This window comes from Malus sylvestris, chromosome 9 (assembly GCF_916048215.2).
Source record: "Malus sylvestris chromosome 9, drMalSylv7.2, whole genome shotgun sequence".
Lineage (NCBI taxonomy): Eukaryota > Viridiplantae > Streptophyta > Magnoliopsida > Rosales > Rosaceae > Malus > Malus sylvestris.
This window is the reverse complement of record NC_062268.1, coordinates 19,437,671-19,454,859: the sequence shown is the minus strand read 5'-3', so window position 1 is coordinate 19,454,859 and position 17,189 is coordinate 19,437,671. Positions and strand designations below refer to the sequence as shown.

General features: G+C 38.7%; 2 protein-coding genes across 3 annotated transcripts; one reads left to right on the top strand and one right to left on the bottom strand.

The window, feature by feature from the left end:
• The first annotated feature begins 2,553 nt into the window (after nucleotides 1-2,553).
• Nucleotides 2,554-5,880, top strand: LOC126634437 (auxin-responsive protein IAA21-like). 2 transcript variants are annotated; one of them, XM_050304952.1, is made up of 5 exons: nucleotides 2,554-3,277; nucleotides 4,448-4,680; nucleotides 4,957-5,098; nucleotides 5,333-5,394; nucleotides 5,530-5,880. In XM_050304952.1, the coding sequence occupies exons 1-5, from the start codon at nucleotides 2,784-2,786 to the stop codon at nucleotides 5,565-5,567; spliced, it is 969 nt and encodes a 322-aa protein (XP_050160909.1). In that variant the 5' UTR covers nucleotides 2,554-2,783; the 3' UTR covers nucleotides 5,568-5,880. The 2 variants fall into 2 exon arrangements, with proteins under 2 accessions (XP_050160909.1, XP_050160910.1); XM_050304953.1 differs by having other exon boundaries at nucleotides 2,557-3,277; nucleotides 4,451-4,680.
• A 201-nt stretch (nucleotides 5,881-6,081) lies between these two features.
• LOC126634436 (uncharacterized) lies at nucleotides 6,082-9,015 on the bottom strand. Its single transcript, XM_050304951.1, has 4 exons — nucleotides 8,525-9,015; nucleotides 7,376-7,820; nucleotides 7,143-7,258; nucleotides 6,082-6,795 (listed from the first exon to the last, which is right to left on the bottom strand). Exons 1-4 carry the CDS (start codon nucleotides 8,895-8,897, stop codon nucleotides 6,380-6,382), a joined length of 1,350 nt encoding a protein of 449 aa, XP_050160908.1. The 5' UTR covers nucleotides 8,898-9,015; the 3' UTR covers nucleotides 6,082-6,379.
• Nucleotides 9,016-17,189: the final 8,174 nt, after the last annotated feature.

Genomic DNA, 17,189 nt, shown 5'->3' with positions numbered 1-17,189 from the left:
CCCTCTGTTTCCGATGTTCTGTTTCTGCTGCGCGCAGCAGCAGCAACAAAATTTTATTTTTTTTAAAACATCCAGGCCAAAACGACATAGTTTTGGTCCTGGTAAAAAAAAGTTAAAATTTTTAAAATAAACGCCACATGCATGTCCCCGTGTCCCCACTTCCCTCAAACCCTTCAACCTCTCTCATTCACCAATCAAAGAGAGAGAGAGAGAGCAGCTTTGCTCCCAGTAGCCAACGCCCACTCCCAGCCCAACGGAATGGAAAAGTTAGGAAGGTTGATCTTGATTCCCGTTGGCTTTTTGCAGCCATCACACCAGTCACTATTCATCTGAGCCGCGACTTCCAGCTTCAATCAAAGGTAAATTTTTTATTTCCTAAATTTATAATCCTTAACCCTAATTAATTATTTAATACGAATTTTGTTAATTGGTATAGAATCATATGATAATGCACTAATATGGTTATTGGTTATTGATTATTGATATGACTCTACGATTATTGATATGAAAATATTTTTTAGGGTGAAAAAAAATTTGAATTCTTGATTATTAGTTGAATTGAATTTTTATTTATCAAATAATTTGTATGTGTATTGGTATTGATTAATTGAATTGTTAGGTTGGATTAGTTATTATGCATACTATAGTATAGTTTACTCTAGGATTAAGAGTTTAAGATTTTTTTTTTCTTTCCATTTTACAGTTACGTAATTGAATGATACTATAAGAAACAATGCTTAAATCATCATTCAAACATTTCGGGTAGTCCTTCTCCTTCAAATATTCCGAGTAGTCCTCTTCCTCCTTCAAATATTCCAAGAAGTCCTCATTCGAATATTCCGAGTAGATCACAACAAAGTGATGCCACTAAATTAGATGAAATATTGGCTAATCTTCCTGCAGACCCTGCATATAGACTTCGAATGCTTGATTATCCACATAATTATCATGAAACAATTCGTAGACACTATCACCATTTTTCTTTAACCTTGCACTCTTTTAAGTTCGCCCCTCCCCCCGAGAAATCCTGGCTTCGCCACTAACGTGTTAAAAGTAAAGATTCATTCATCAGTAAATGTGATAAGCAAAAGTCACCAACGCCGTCGCTATCAGGAAGAAGGCACCCAAAACCGTCGTCGTTAGGACAAAGGCACCCAACACTGCCGTCATCAGGAAGAGAGCATCCAACGCCGCTGACAAGAGGGATGAGAAAGCCGTCATCAGGAAGATGCAAAAGAGTATTCGGTAATTACCAATTAGGGGATGGTGGCGGGGCAAATGATCGCAGATGTTGAAATTTGTCGATCACTTTCCCATTTGTGTATTTAGTACAGCCCTGCCGTGTATTATCCAATTCCGTGCAATATTCACTTTTCTAACTTGCGCTTTGTGCGGTCGGTGCACTTTAGTGGGTTGGAATATGAATATAAAGGAATAAGGGTATTTGGGAACAATATCTTAAAGGTTGCCGGGGAGTACGCAGACTTCTGTCAGTGGTCTTGCCTCCAATTAATATTATAAAAATTCCATTAGCTAAAAAATTAATTCAGTTCATGTGGGTTTGTATTTAATTTCTTCCGATGAAATATTTACGAATTTGACTATAATAGTATTTAATATAATTTTTTTATTAAATTTAATATAATTATCGCTTTAAAGGTCAGATAGTGATCATATAAAATATATATGTAAACATGAATTATATCTGATTGTCAGATAATAATTGTATTAGATATATACAAGCATTGTAGCCTATATATACATGTAATTGATAAATTAATTTATTGAACGTCATAGTGGTGAATGACAATCGAATTTCAGTGAAGGCTTTTCTTTTTGGCTATTTAGCATCACATATTATTATATCGGTAAACGATGTAGTGAACATATCATAGAGATAAGTTATAGTATGAGCAACACATACACATGTTTATGTATAACAAGTTTTTGAGTTTGACAATTACATTATAACGTGATATTATTATCCACATACTCTTTGTCATAACATTAAGTTTGGTTTGGTATAAAGAATTGGACACTATTTTGAAGGTATGTAAACTAGAAAAAAAAAATTGCAACAAGTTTGGAGGTAGAAGATAAATTAATCAAGAAGAAAGCTAATCATATCCCTAAAGCGGTAAGAATTGAAAGGGAGATGTTACCTTCATATCTAATTTCCTGAAAATGAAAAACTATTGAACTCTACCTTTATTATGCCTTAAATTTTAAGAATTGTCTATTTTAATCCAATCATCTCTACATAACGATAAGGTGAAATATCATTATTAATTATGACATATACAAATGAATAATACAAGTATAATTTTTTGAATAGCATCATGAATTAAATCTAAATTGCCAAAAAAGGGAGTAAGCATGAGTGTATAATTAAACAGAATTGGTACTATGATAGTCCATTGAAAGAAACCTTTTCTATTTTTAATTAAACAACAAATATATAAAATTACTTTCATCATTGTTGCAAACTGCGATATGAAGAAAAAGGTTCAGAGAGTTTTTAATAAAAGAATAAGACTTGGCTGCTGAATTGTTCCGCAACCAAGTTAATTCCTTAATAAAATGGAAAAGAATAATGCAGCTGCAGAAAGGCTTAAAAGAAGCTTCCTTTCTGCCTCAACAAAAACCAGCTTAACCAGACACTCTGCCTACTCCCTCTCTCTCTCTCTCTCTCTCTCTCTCTCTCTCTAGAACTTCTCTTGAGTTCATTCACTTCTCTCACAAAGTCTGATACTTTGAGGTAAAAAATTGGTTGAAAAAACTTGATGTCTAGGCCCCTGGAGCATGATTACATAGGCCTAACAGAGACTTCATCTTCTCCAATGGAAAGAAGCTCTGAGAAGATTTCATCTTCCACTTCCTCCGCCATCAACCTCAAGGAGACTGAGCTCAGGCTTGGCCTGCCTGGGTCCCACTCTCCTGACAGAAAAAAACCATCAGGGCTTGGACTTGGGGTCTCAATTTTTGGGAAAGATTTGGAGGAGAATAACAAGCCAACTGGATTTTCTCCAAACCCTCCAAAGAACCCTGTGTCAGGGGCAAAAAGGGGATTCTCTGACGCCATTGATGGGTGTTCTGAGAAATGGGCTTTTACCATGACTAATGGATCTGAGGTTGATGTGGGTAAAGCGGCTGTCTTGGGTTCTCCATTAGCCAAGAAGGAGGTTTCTTCTGTTCCTCTGTCGCCAAAGCCAGCAGCTCAGTTGGAGAAGAAGAACACTCAGGCCTCTGATCATGCTGCTGCTTCTCCTTCTTGCAAGTAAGCTTTTCTGTTTTTTAACCTTTTTACTCCCTTCTTAATTGTTTGTGTTTGCTGGGTTAATTTTTATTTCTGAGAAATTTGATTCAACAACAATAAAAAGAAACAAAATTTCGTGCTCCTTTGATAACTATTTTATTATTAGTTTGTTATTTTCACTTTTGTGCTTGAAGTACGAGAAAATGGGGAACAAATAAGTGTAATTGGAGGGAGGAGAAGAAATAAATAAGAGTGAATCAAAACAAAAATATCTCATGTATTTATTCTCTTTATCTAACACAAAAATGAAACTAAAATCTAAAAATCATTGTTCTAAAAATCTTCACCTAGGTGTTAGACGGTTGGTTATTGTTCCGATTAATTCTTGAGCATTTGAAAATTAAGAAAGAGTGTCTAGACCTATTTAGGCGTCCACCTAGACTTCTTAAGCACCTAGCCTAGGTTGGGATTCTCATTTAGAAAATACATAACTTTCGTTTTCTATTTTTTTCTTTCAATAAATTTTAAGAGACTTGCTAAATACTTAGAGATGAACACACATTATATGCGTGTTCACCATGATTTCATTATGTTCTAATACTTTATAATCTATATGTCATTTTGTTTTACCGTTTATATTCCAATGAAATTATGTATTTTTTAAGTATAAGTTGACATTTATTTATACGATATATAATAAATTTATTCAATCTGCCTAGTTCGCCTAGATCTCTGTCTAGCCGCCTAGGCGCTAGGCCCTAACCTGTCGTCCCACTAGGACCTAGCCTCTTTTAAAATCTTGCTAAAAACTAAACACAAAATAGTTATTAAATAATCCTCAAATTTTTACTTTCCTCGTTAGGAAGTCACAGGTCTAACTGAGAATATTTTTTTGGTGTTGAGGACAACAATGTTTAATAAGACTTGGACAAAAATCCATCTCTAATATTTGTATATGAACTCATTTGGTCGTTCCCTTAGATGTTTTCTTGGTTTTTTCCCCTGAACTTGTTGTACTTTATTTTTCCTTTTGCGGTTGAAAGTTTTACCATCCTGCAATTTGATTCCTAATGTTTTCTGCATCAAGAGCATTCAGAATAAAGCGATTCATTTGAAAAATGTTAATTTATCTGCTAATCTTCTCCCTTTGTAATAACTTGTAAGCTTAGCAATTAATTCTTACACTTGTAGCAGGGCACAGGTGGTAGGATGGCCCCCAATTCGATCATTTCGGAAGAATTCCATGGCCTCTAATCTGGCGAAAAACAACGATGACGCTGCGGGCAAACAAGGGTCCGGGTGCCTTTATGTGAAGATTAGCATGGACGGCGCTCCATACCTGCGAAAAGTTGACCTTAAAACCTACAACAACTACACTGAACTTTCCATGGCTCTGGAGAAGATGTTTAGCTGCTTCAACATTGGTACTCTTCTCTCTCTGTCTCTCTCTTTTTCTCTTGTGTGCAGGCAGGCATGCACATGCAGACTGAGTTATACCGCGACTTAGTTTGGTGTACAATGCCTGTCCAGTACGGTTTGATCCAGAAATTAACTTAAGTTTGGTGTTTTAATAGGCTAGTACCAGAACGAAACTAGCTGGCGAGCAGTGAGACTGCATTAGGGTGTATTAAATGTTTTATACGGTGTTTAAAGTAAATCAGATGCGTCTTTGCTTAAGGTTGTGATTATCTGTGATTCAGGGCAGTGCAGTTCTAATGGACTTCCAGAGCGAGATGGTCTGAGTGCGAGTCGATTGATGGATCTTCTCAATGGTTCTGAATTTGTTCTGACTTACGAGGACAAGGATGATGACTGGATGCTTGTTGGCGATGTTCCTTGGCAGTACGTTTTTAACTGTTCTGTATGAACACTGTGTTATGGCTATTTGAACTTAATCGCATGAGTAGTGTTCAAAAATTGAAATTATCTAGCTGATTGAATTGCAATTACCTTCAATCAGATACATGACGTGGTTGTTACGTTCCAATTGATCGGGTCTCAATTTTTACCGTCAGTGACTGTTAACATCTTCAGATGTTCATATGTTCTCATCTGATCAGTGTGTGTGTGTGACAGGATGTTCACTGAGACCTGTAGGAGGCTGAGGATCATGAAAGGTTCTGAAGCAATCGGACTAGGTATGTTCTAACTTTGATCAGTTGTTGGTTATGACTAGAAGGAATTTGGTGGTATTTTCGCTTCCTTCCATGTTCTAATCTCGGGATTGCTATAAGTCAGATTGTAATTAAGCTGACCACTGTTCTTGTTTGCAGCTCCAAGGGCCGCGGGGAAGTGCAAGAACCGCAACTAACATGAACCGTACCAGCTGGAAATAGCATTCTCCAGAGCATCAAAATGGACTCAAAGTCGGGTGCTTGTTGCAGAGTCCTAAGTATGTTTGATAGAATCCTAGTTTTTGTCTTTACGGACTGGAAATTTTCCGATTAGTTAGAAAGTTTTCGCTGGAGACGTCCAGATTATGTGTTTGCTGTTGCTGTTTTTCCCTCTTACATGTACCACATATTCGAATTACTGTGTAAATGATCTTTGCTGCTTGCAAATCTCTTCCAGTTTCTTCTCTTAAGAACAATTGTACGGATAAGTTCCTCCAATGATTTTTGAAACCGAGTTTTTTTTTTTTTTTTTGGTAATTGTTAGTCGGAAGGGAACTGATTTGGGTTTGTTTGGAACGATAAGATGGAAGTTCGAATTCCCCACCCTATAGTTTATAGTTAAGATTAGATTAGAATGCTGCTCGAATAAAAATATATAAATTGGAAAAAATAAATAAATTGAATTTGACATAAGGTTAAGGAACATGCTACTGAAACAAAGAAACTTGGAATTAATTGAATTTATAAGTATTACAACAGACAAGTTAATCGAATCAGTTGCTGGACAGCTGAAAACGAGCCAAATCGGTTCCGCTGTGGCATGATACTAGTACAGAACAATCATTGCTCGGATTGATTCCACAAATTAACCATTGTCGACCATGAAAGACAAAAAACTTCAAAGGAAATACACGAGCCGGAAAGCTATGAGAAAACTGCATGCATATTGCATAATATGAACAAACTACTGAAAGCTAAACAACGTCTCTGAATCTAGACAGCTCAAAAATTACTGTTTTGATATCTCAAGGTAAACCATCTGAGTATATCCATTAAATACAGACGTGTCGAGTCTGGTTAAGCCAAGTCGATTGAATAAGCCATATCGGCCATCTTCGACAATAGGAGTTACGGCACGAGCAGGATCGTATCTAGTTTGATGAGTGAGGGACGGACCTGCCACTGGTGGAACCTCCCAGTAAACATCAAGAATTGATTCCACAAACCGGCTATTCTGAAAATGTTCTGAATACGATATCTTCTTACTACTTTTAGTAAAGTTATCATGCATGTATCCTCTAACACCCCACCATGCTTCACCCGCCCCACAAAGTTCTTCAATATCCACTGCTTTCTCCCAGAACTTCTTCCTTTTTGACCTAATCCTAGCTTCATCACTGTCTTTAAAGCAGCTGTGACCACCTCCTAAAGCAACCAAAAGAAACTACGAGGATTACTAGTTGGAGCAATAAACCATGGCAACAGTTCATAAAGGAATTCTATGGGGAAACAAACCAAAAACTATTAAACCAATAAACCGAAGTAAAACACACATTTTGATCAAATGAGTTAAAAGATTTGGCACCACACCGAGTCTTATACTACAATGGTTTTTAATTTGACAAAACGATCCACCAGTAATTCAATCCATAGAACATTAACTAAAGTTACTTTGGGCTTCAGTAGGAAAGAAGGTAAGAATGCATTTCATCAACATAAAGCATATGACGAACAAATAGACTTAAAAAAATGAAGGATAACAGAGCATGCACCTCTTATATAGGATTGATCACATATCTGCCGTAAGGAATAATGATCTCCTGTTCCAGTATCATAATTATCCTCAAATATTATGTGCCGAAAACCAGCTTTCAGAGCCTGCTTTACTCTGCTTGCCAGAGCATATAATAAAAATATGATGAGTCAGCAGTTGGCAATCGACAATTCCAGTGGCCATGCAATAACGAGATGAAGGAGCAAGATTACATTGTGATATTGTTAGTACCTTTTCAATTCATTCTGATGATCATCGAAAAAAATAAGAACACGGCTCAGATCAGTAATCCCATGTTTCTTCATCACTTTTCCCCAATCAACATTTCCAAAATCCACAAAATCTTTTCCAGTAAAGTAAGTGCAGTTTCCATCAACATATGCAGGCCCCTTCTTTAGAAACTTCCCAGGATGCTTGGGTGTGAGGGTAATAATTGGCGTGTCTGGCATCGCTTGTCGCAAAACCCAAGTGGAATGACCCTTGAAAGCGCCACTCTCAATCATTAGATCTGGCTTCAGCCACTGGGCAATGAACCAGAGCCCAAAGCTGTGGTCAAAACCCATCCCGTACATGTTGTTTTTTATCGGTCGGGTTTCGTAAATAGGTACAAACATTTCCAAGCCCTTGATTAAATCCTTAGTTGTCCATTCAACTGCTTTTCCGTGTTTCGATCTGCCTTTTGCCAAGGATAACATTATAAGAATCAAACGAGGGCACGAACCCAGGGATCTCACAACGAAAACAAGGAATTATAACCAAATAAAAGAACTCAAAAATCCCTACATTCACTTCATAAAGAACCCATCATGGTCCACATACTACCGAAATCCATAAAACATTGAGCAATTGGGACTAACATAGGCATTGGTCACCAAATTTAATGCATAAAACCCTAACCTTAATCAGATTTTCTATTATGTAGTCTGGCAAAAAAAAAAAAGAACCCTAACTTTAATTCGATCATTAACAACTACTACAATTGCCTAAAACATATAGAAATGGTTGTAGTACCCACATATCTCATATCGACTAGAATCGAAAGCGAAATATAAAAATTGCAATTCCCTTGAATCATAAACTTATTGAAGCTAACCTGAATTTTACTGTGCACTAAGTAAACTTAACAAAGCTAAATTTTCCAGCTTTTATTAGAAACCCAAATGGTCAAATGTTTGAAATTCATTCCAAGCTTCCAAATTTACTCAGCTATCAGAAATTCTACATTTTTCATTTAATTTTAATTAAAAAAAAAAAACCAAAAGTTATACCAAAACCCTCGATCTGATTTCTACACCAACAGCAAAATTAACTCAGATCGTTCAATTTGTGCCTAAAGAATGAGAATTTTAGAGAAATGAGATCCGACCCGGATATACTTACACCAAGGCACGCCGAGGGATCCGAAATCCGATTCGAGGCCATCGAACCCGAAGAAGCCGGTACGAGAAACCGGGTCGTAAGGCGAGACGCAGACGAATCTCCGGGAGTTGAAGATGAGGGAGAATATTAGAAGGAGGACGAAGGCGAGGACCAGGAGGCAGGGCCAGACGGGTCCGGTTCGAGTCAAGTAGTTGGTGATTCGGGTGGTGAAGAAGGAGATGGGCAGGTGCTTCTTGGTCTTGGACTCGTCGGCGACAGCGTCATTTTCAGCGGCGGATTCGTCCGCGTACGGCGCGTATCGGCGCGAGGAGAGGACGCGCTCGAGCATTTTGGTAGGGGATCTTTGGCTGGAGCTCGACGGAGGGAGTGGCATTGCTTGAAGCGATGAGCTGGGCTTTTCCTGCGCCTTTGAGGAAGAGTGAGTGAGGGAGTGAGCGTTTGATGCAAGTGTGGGTCCAACTTTTCCGGATTGTTGTGATTTACAAAGAGTAACAAGGGTATTATTGGGAAGAAAGATGGATTCATGGATTTGGTAGATAGAAAAAGGGGAATCAGGATCCTCTCCTGAGCAGTTCCCTAGGGATCCTAGGGATCCCGCAATCATGTCCGTTCATCGTATATCGTGCGGTCAGACATTATTTAAAATTTTAATTTTAAAATTCAAATATGAATAGTACCTAACAAAAACTGACCGCACGATATAAAATGAACGGACAAGATTGCGGGATCCCTAGGATCCCTAGGGACTGCTCAGGAGAGGATCCTGATTCGAAAAAGGGGCTTTGGAATGAAAAGAATCAGATCTCATGAGTTTTGATATTGGGGTTTCGTTTTTGAAGTTTTTAGATTAAACATTTACCTTTTTTTTTTATATATAAATTTGACTAAATATCCTTCTTACAATTAAGGTGTCACATATTTTATAACTAACATTTATTAATGCAATATTACATGATTTGCCATTATTGACACACCCCGACCTAGATTGAGGCATGTTGGCCGTCATATGAGGATGACGTAGCCATGTGCGCAATGCGGAAGAATAACGATATAAAGAAATGCGAATAAATAAAAACCAAACTGACTAAAACACTAGATAAGAATAAGTGCAGGACAAAATTAAGTGTAACTAAACATAACCAGAGCGTAGGTATCCTAGGTGCAGTCCAGCAGGACAAATACTAATTATACAATACCAAGGATGGTCCTACATTAGTGAAAATCTGTCAGAGCTGTCGTGAATTCCTCGTGAGCCACTAACGAGCACTCCTACCTAAAACCTGGAGAGGCGCAAAACAGAAAATGTGAGTGGGCAAAAACAAAACTTTTCAAAATCATTTCACTATCTAAAGTAGTAACCCCTCGTTGTAAAACCTGTATAATTCCAAGAAAATAGCATATACGATAATATCCCAAAATCATATTCAAAATAGCAAATCCACCGAATATACCATGTCAAATCTAAACAAGAAATAAGTAAGCTAGGTGAAATAAATCAATATGAAATAGCATGCAAGCCAGAATCACATAACGTGACCTGTAAGGCTGGATCTATAACTCATCAACTAATTCTCTGCACACAAGTCGGAACCACCTAAAGTGGTATATACGACAGGCTGGGTGTAAATAAGTACGCTCAAGTGCTACGGTCACATGAAGGCTGTGCAAAGTATCACAAGTCAACTACGAGTCGAAACCACCTAAAGTGGTCTGTATGACAGGCTGGCACCTGCCTTGGATCCAAGGTGAGCGTGTGGTGCGAGAGGTGAACGATCACATGAAGGCTAGGCCATGTCCTCGAGCGGAACACTAACACCGGGGTGCAGGATAATAAGCTCAAAATACATCTCAGCACTAATATACTCACTACCATAACTACCATCAATATACTCACCTGAAGCTTACCTGAGCATCCGCAGCGTCGAGCAACAATATATATATATATATATATATATATATATACTAATGTATAATTAGACTTAGAGAGCATTTGACATGGCATTTCAAAGTATTAAACCATTTAATTAAGTTTTTTGGGAAAATACCAAGTATGTATGTATGTATGTGTATATATATATACTGAAAACCAAAAGCCCACTCATTGATATGTAGAAAGGTCGTAACCCCCGAGCCTTGCTTGACTATGCTTGTCCTCAGGATAGTCTCACTTATATACGAAACAACTATTTAAATGTTATTTTTAAGCACATAAACAAAACTAGGCAATAACTTCTGATACATTGCTTAATTGGGTATTTGAATATACCACCGTGACCTACTCAACCTCAGGAACATCCCCATATTTTTAGAAAAATTTTCCGACCACTCACGCGCCAGCCAAGGCACGGCCAGACGCGCTGCCCACGCGCAGGCACATGCTTGGCACATTGACGAATTCCCTAACGACGTTAGGGAATATTCTGTTAAATAAAAGCATATGCCATTAAAGATACCTGACGCCGTTAGAATATTCCATCAACTTTGACGGAATATTCACCTCCTACTTCTTTAGTTCGCCGGAGTCCGACGCCGGTCGCCGCTGCGATCGTCGGAAACTGGAAAATCTTCAAATCTTCATATCTCAGTCAAAACTTAACCAAAATTCATGAAACTTATACCAAAATGAAGCTTAGGATGAAAGGAACAAGTTCTTACCACTTAAGAGTCATAAAACAAACGGAAAGTAGCAAGAAAATTCTTCGATATTTTGGTCACCCCTGCAACTCGCCAAACCCGAGCTTCCCGACATTCAAAACCTTTCAAAATTCTTCTCTGAGCTTCGTGAAGAAGTTCTAAGGCTTACTAGAACCTTGAAACTCGATGAAACCTCCGCGATCACGACAGAGTCATTGTGCACCTCATCGGGGGTTTTTGGTTCTCGGGTTTTCGAGGGCCTCACGTCCAACCAAAACTACCATTCGACTCCTGAGCTTGAAAGAAGCACGAAATTAACACCCACAACCTCGATCCGTGAGAGATGACGAGAGTTGAAGGCTTGTCCATACAATTGTACGGACGAATGGAAAAAATTCGAGAAGGAGAAGAGAGAGAGTCAACGGGGGAGTGTGAAAGTGTGAGTGTGTGGTCCAGGTTTTGTCACCAAACAAAACTAACAAATGTCTTAAGTTCCAAATACTTAGGAATAAAAAGGATTGGTCCAAATCCAAAGTATAAACCACATAACACAACTCAACGATTAAAGGGCATAAAAGAAATTTCCAAGCTCTCGAGGATAAAATAATATATACATTCGGGATAGGCTGTCACAACCTACCCCCCTTAAGAAAATTTCACCCCCAAAATTCCATATAATAATGTACAACCACTAATAACCGTAAAACAAGCATGGATACATTTCCTACATATGATCCTCTATCTCCCAGGTAGCCTTATCCACTGAATGATTCCTTTACAAAACTTTCACTAATTGCACGGTCTTATTCCTCAGAACCTTATCTTTCCAATTCAAAATTGTCACTGGTTCCTCATCATAAGTCAAATTTGGATTAATTTCCAATGGTTGAAGAGATATCACATGTGATGGATCATAAACATAATGACGAAGCATAGAAACATGGAACACATTGTGCACTTTAGACAACTTTGGAGGCAACTCGAGCTTGTAAGCAACCTCACCGACTCGCTCGGTGATCTGATACGGTCCGATGTACCTAGGACTTAGCTTACCCTTTTTCCCGAACCGCAATACACCTCTCCACGGTGATAGCTTCAAAAACACCCAATCACCAACTTTATACACTCGATCAGTGGCATGTCTGTCTGCTAGACTCTTCTGATGATCCTGGGCCGCTTTTAGGTTAGACTTAATTACCTGAATATTCTGAGTAGTCTCCTCTATAATCTCACGGCCCACTAAAACTCTTTCACCAACCTCTGACCAACACATAGGAGTACGACAAGACTTGCCATAAAGTGCCTAAAGGTGACATACCAATACTCAAATGGTAGCTATTATTATATGCAAACTCCATCAAATCTAACCGCTGATGCGAGGCGTCACCAAACTGCAATACCGAAGATCTCAGCATATCCTCTAATGTCTGAATAGTCCTCTCAAATTGCCCGTCTGTCATACGACGTATTATAAAGTAACCTCGAACCAAGAGCCTCCTGAAATGCCATCCAAAACTTAGAAGTGAACCTAGGATCCCGATCTGAGATAATACTAACCGGAACTCCATGATACTTAACAATCTTCTATATGAACAATTCAGTTAATCGACTTAATGAATATTTCTCCCTTACAGGAATAAAATGCGCTAACTCAGTAAGCCGATCAACTATCACCTAAATGCCATCATAACCATTTTTTGTACGAGGAAGCTTGTACACAAAATCCATAGTAATATCTTCCCATTTCCATTGTGGCATGTGAAGTGGCTACATCAATCCAAATGGCTTTTTCCTCTCAGCTTTGACTTGTTAACAAATGGCACACCTACTCACATACTCAGCAATTTCCCTTTTCATAATTGGCCAATAATAAAATGGTCAAATAATATGATACATTTTAGTACCTTCAGGATGCATTGCATACGCCGATACATGTGCTTCATCAAGAATTTCTTTCTTTAATTCTGCATTATTTGGCACAAACATTCTTCCTTCCTTCATAAGCAATCACCCTACCATGCTGCATCAACACACATCCCAGACCATTCAAGGAAGCATCATTGTAAATCTCAAAGTTACCATTATCATTTGGAAGTGCTAAAACAGGTGTATGAGTGAGACAATATTTCACCTGCTAGAAACTTTGCTCACAATTATCATCCCACTTCAACTTAACTTCCTTTTTGGTTAACCTCGTCAGGGGTAATGCAATAACTGAAAAATCATTAACAAATCGTCTATAAAAACTAGCTAGGCCAAGAAAACTCCGTACCTCAGTGACGGCTCGTGGTTGCTCCCAATTTTCAACAGCTGCTACCTTTTGAGGATCCACCATAATACCTTGAGCTGATATAACATGTCCCAAAAATACCACTTGATCTAGCCAAAATTGGCACTTGCTAAACTTAGCATACAACTGGTGTTTCCTTAATTTTTTCAACACTAAAGTGAGATGTCGAACATGCTCTGATTTAGACTTAGAGTACACCAGAATATCGTCAATAAAGACAATGACAAACCTGTCTAAATATTGCTGGAATACTCAATTAATCAAATCTATAAAAGTTGCAAGTGCTTTAGTCAACCCGAATGGCATCACAAGAAACTCATAATGATCATATCGAGTCCTAAAAGCCGTCTTAGGGACATCCTCACTTCAATTGATAATAACTAGATCTCAAATCAATCTTAGAAAACACACAGGTGCCCATAAGCTGATCAAATAAATCATCTATACGCGGCAATGGATAATGGTTTTTAATCGTTACCCGATTTAATTGCCTATAATCAATACATAGCCTCAAAGTCCCATCTTTCTTCCTTACAAATAACACCGGAGCCCCCCCAGGGTGAAGTACTAGGCTGAATAAAACCTTTATCAACTAATTCCTGCAACTAAATCTTCAATTCCCTTAATTCAGCAGGAGCCATTCGATAAGGAGTTAAAGATATAGGATATGTACCTGAAAGTAAATCAATGGTGAACTCCACGTCTCAGTCTGGTGGCAATCTAGGTAAATTATCAGGGAATACGTCGGGAAAATGCCTGACCACTCAAACATTCGTCACACTAGTACGAGTATTATCATTCAACACCACATGAGCCAAATATCCCTGACAACCTTTCTCTAACAACCTTTTAGCTCTTATGGCATAAGTAACACCATGCCTCACCCCACTACGCTCGCCCACAAATGTAACCTCAGGCAATCTAAGACGGTGAAAAGTAACTGATTTCCCGTAGCAATCTATATTGGCACAATATGTGCCCAAAATCACATCAAAATCAACAATATCTAACGGGATGAGATTAGTTGACATAACTACATCCTCCACTAACATGGGACATTCTGAATTCTGAATATACACAACTAACATAACATCTCTCCCCTCTAGGCATAGCAAACTCTAAATCATACCATAGAGGTGTGGGATGAGGTTGAGTCAACTGAGCAAACGTATGAGAAATAACAAAATGCGTAGCACCATAATCAATTAATACTCGGCAAAATGACCAAGAATATTCAACGTACCCATGATCAAATCAAGATTATTCTTAATGTCCTGCAATGTCATGTGGTGAATACGTCCCTGAGCCTACTGTCAACCTCCACGACCTCTACTAGCCTGACCATTATGACATTGCACATTACGCCCCTGGACTAGCTGATTAGACTGCCTCGATGATCATGCACTACTAGAAGCAAGCTTCAGGTGCTGGGATTATCCTCCAGGGTACCATTGTGATCCATTAGCTGAATATGGCGGATATGGCATACAACCTCCAGAATACTGAGAATAACCACTCTGCTGATACGGGTCCTGTAGGTATTGATATTGCCATGCAGAATAAGGAGCTACATCGCCCTGGTAATGATAAGCACCTCTATGACCCGTCTGATAACCACTAGGTCCTGAAACTTGCTGGATCGGCACTTGTGGTGGTAAAGAAGGCTGCTGGGGCCTCTATTGATTCTGAGGACAATGCATAGCCCTATGCCCCAATTGACCACAGATAAAACATCCTCTACTACCTTGCCTGCACTTCCCAAAATGTCGACTATTACATCTACGACAAAACGGACTACCATAACCACTAGAACCACCAAAATCTCTCTGCCTCTAAAAACGAGGACATCCAGAAAATCTACCACCTCTCATTTGCCCAGTGGAACTCATACCTCCGTTAGAAGAACTAGAACTAGCACCACTTCTCTTAAAACTTTGAGTCTTATGAGGTCCCTGAGATGATTGATCCTTATCTTTATCATCTTTCTTCTTTTGGTTATCGTTTTCCTTTTCGCTCTCATTAGGCATATTTTCTTAATCTTCAACCCGTAGCAAAATCTCATAAAACTCCTGGTAAGTAGCACAAGGAGTCGTGGTCACCATAAAATGCCATTTCTTTCGAGTACTCAACCTGAAACGACAAAGCATCTCACCCGGATTAGCAGCCACCTCCGGATCATAGCGAGACAAATCAGTAAACCTCATGTAGTACTCATTAGCTATCATATTTCCCTTACTTTAGGTGCGTGAATTCTTGCTTCTTAAGATTTATATACTCTGGAGAAATGAATCTCTTCTGAAATAACTGCTTAAAAATTTCCCAATCAGTAGTTTCCTCTGGTGGTAACTGATAAGACTCCTGTCTCCACCAAGATGCAGGTTCCGGACCTAAAAACCAAGTAGTCATCTCGACCCACTTATCAGAAGGAAGACTCCCCTAACTCTCTATCACATTGAAAGTCTTCTCAATATGATTGAGCCACCGCTCTGCTCATTCATGTCTTTCATTACCCATGAAATCATTCAACTTCATATTATACACAGTCTCTAGAAGTGTCATTTGGGGAGGATGAAGCGAAGACTAAATGACATTAGCTATAGCTTCCCCTAACTGAGCAATATTAGGGAAACTAGGCTCAGCTGAAAGACGTGGCTCTCTATAAGGCGACATAGTTCTGACAGAAGTCACCAAGATCATTAGAATATTCACAAGATATGCAGGACTGCCAAACCTAGGCTCTGATACCAAACTGACACACCCCGACGTAGATTGAGGTATGCTGGCCGTCACATAAGGGTGACGTAACCATGTGCGCAATATGAAAGAATAATGATATAAAGAAATGCGAATAAATAAAAACCAAACTGACTAAAACATTAGATAAGAATAAATGTAGGACGAAATTAAGTGTAACTAAACATACCAAATCGTAGGTATCCTAGGTGCAGTCCAACATGACAAATACTAATTATACAATACCAATGATGGTCCTACATTAGTGAAAATCTATCAAAGATGCCGTGAATTCCTCGTAAGCCACTAACGAGCACTTTTACCTAAAACCTGGAGGGGCGTAAAATAGAAAGTGTGAATGGGCAAACACAAAGCTTTTCAAAATCATTTCACTATCAAAAATAGTAACCCCTCGCTATAAAACCTATATAATTCCAAGAAAATAGCATATACAATAATATCCCAAAATCATATTCAAAATAGCAAATCCATCGAATATACTATGCCAAATCTAGAAAAGAAATAAGTAAGCCGTGTGAAATAAATCAATATGAAATAGCATGCAAGCCGGAGTCACATAACGTGACTTGTACGACTGGATTTATAACTCATCAACTAATTCTCTGCACATAAGTCAGAACCACCTAAAGTGGTCTGTACAATAGGCTGGGTGTAAATAAGTACGCTCAAGTGCTACGGTCACTTGAAGGCTATGCGAAGTATCGCAAGTCACATACGAGTTGGAACCACCTAAAGTGGTCTGTACGATAGGCTGACACCTGCCTTGGATCCAAGGTGAGCATGTGGTGCGGGAGGTGAACGATTGCGTGAAGGCTAGGCCTTGTCATCGGGTGGAGCACTAACAGCGGGGTGCAAGATAATAAGCTTAAAATACATCTCAGCACTAATATACTCATTACCATTACTACCATCAATATACTCACCTGAAGCTTACCTGAGCGTCCACAGCGTCGAGCAACAATATATATATATATATATATATATATA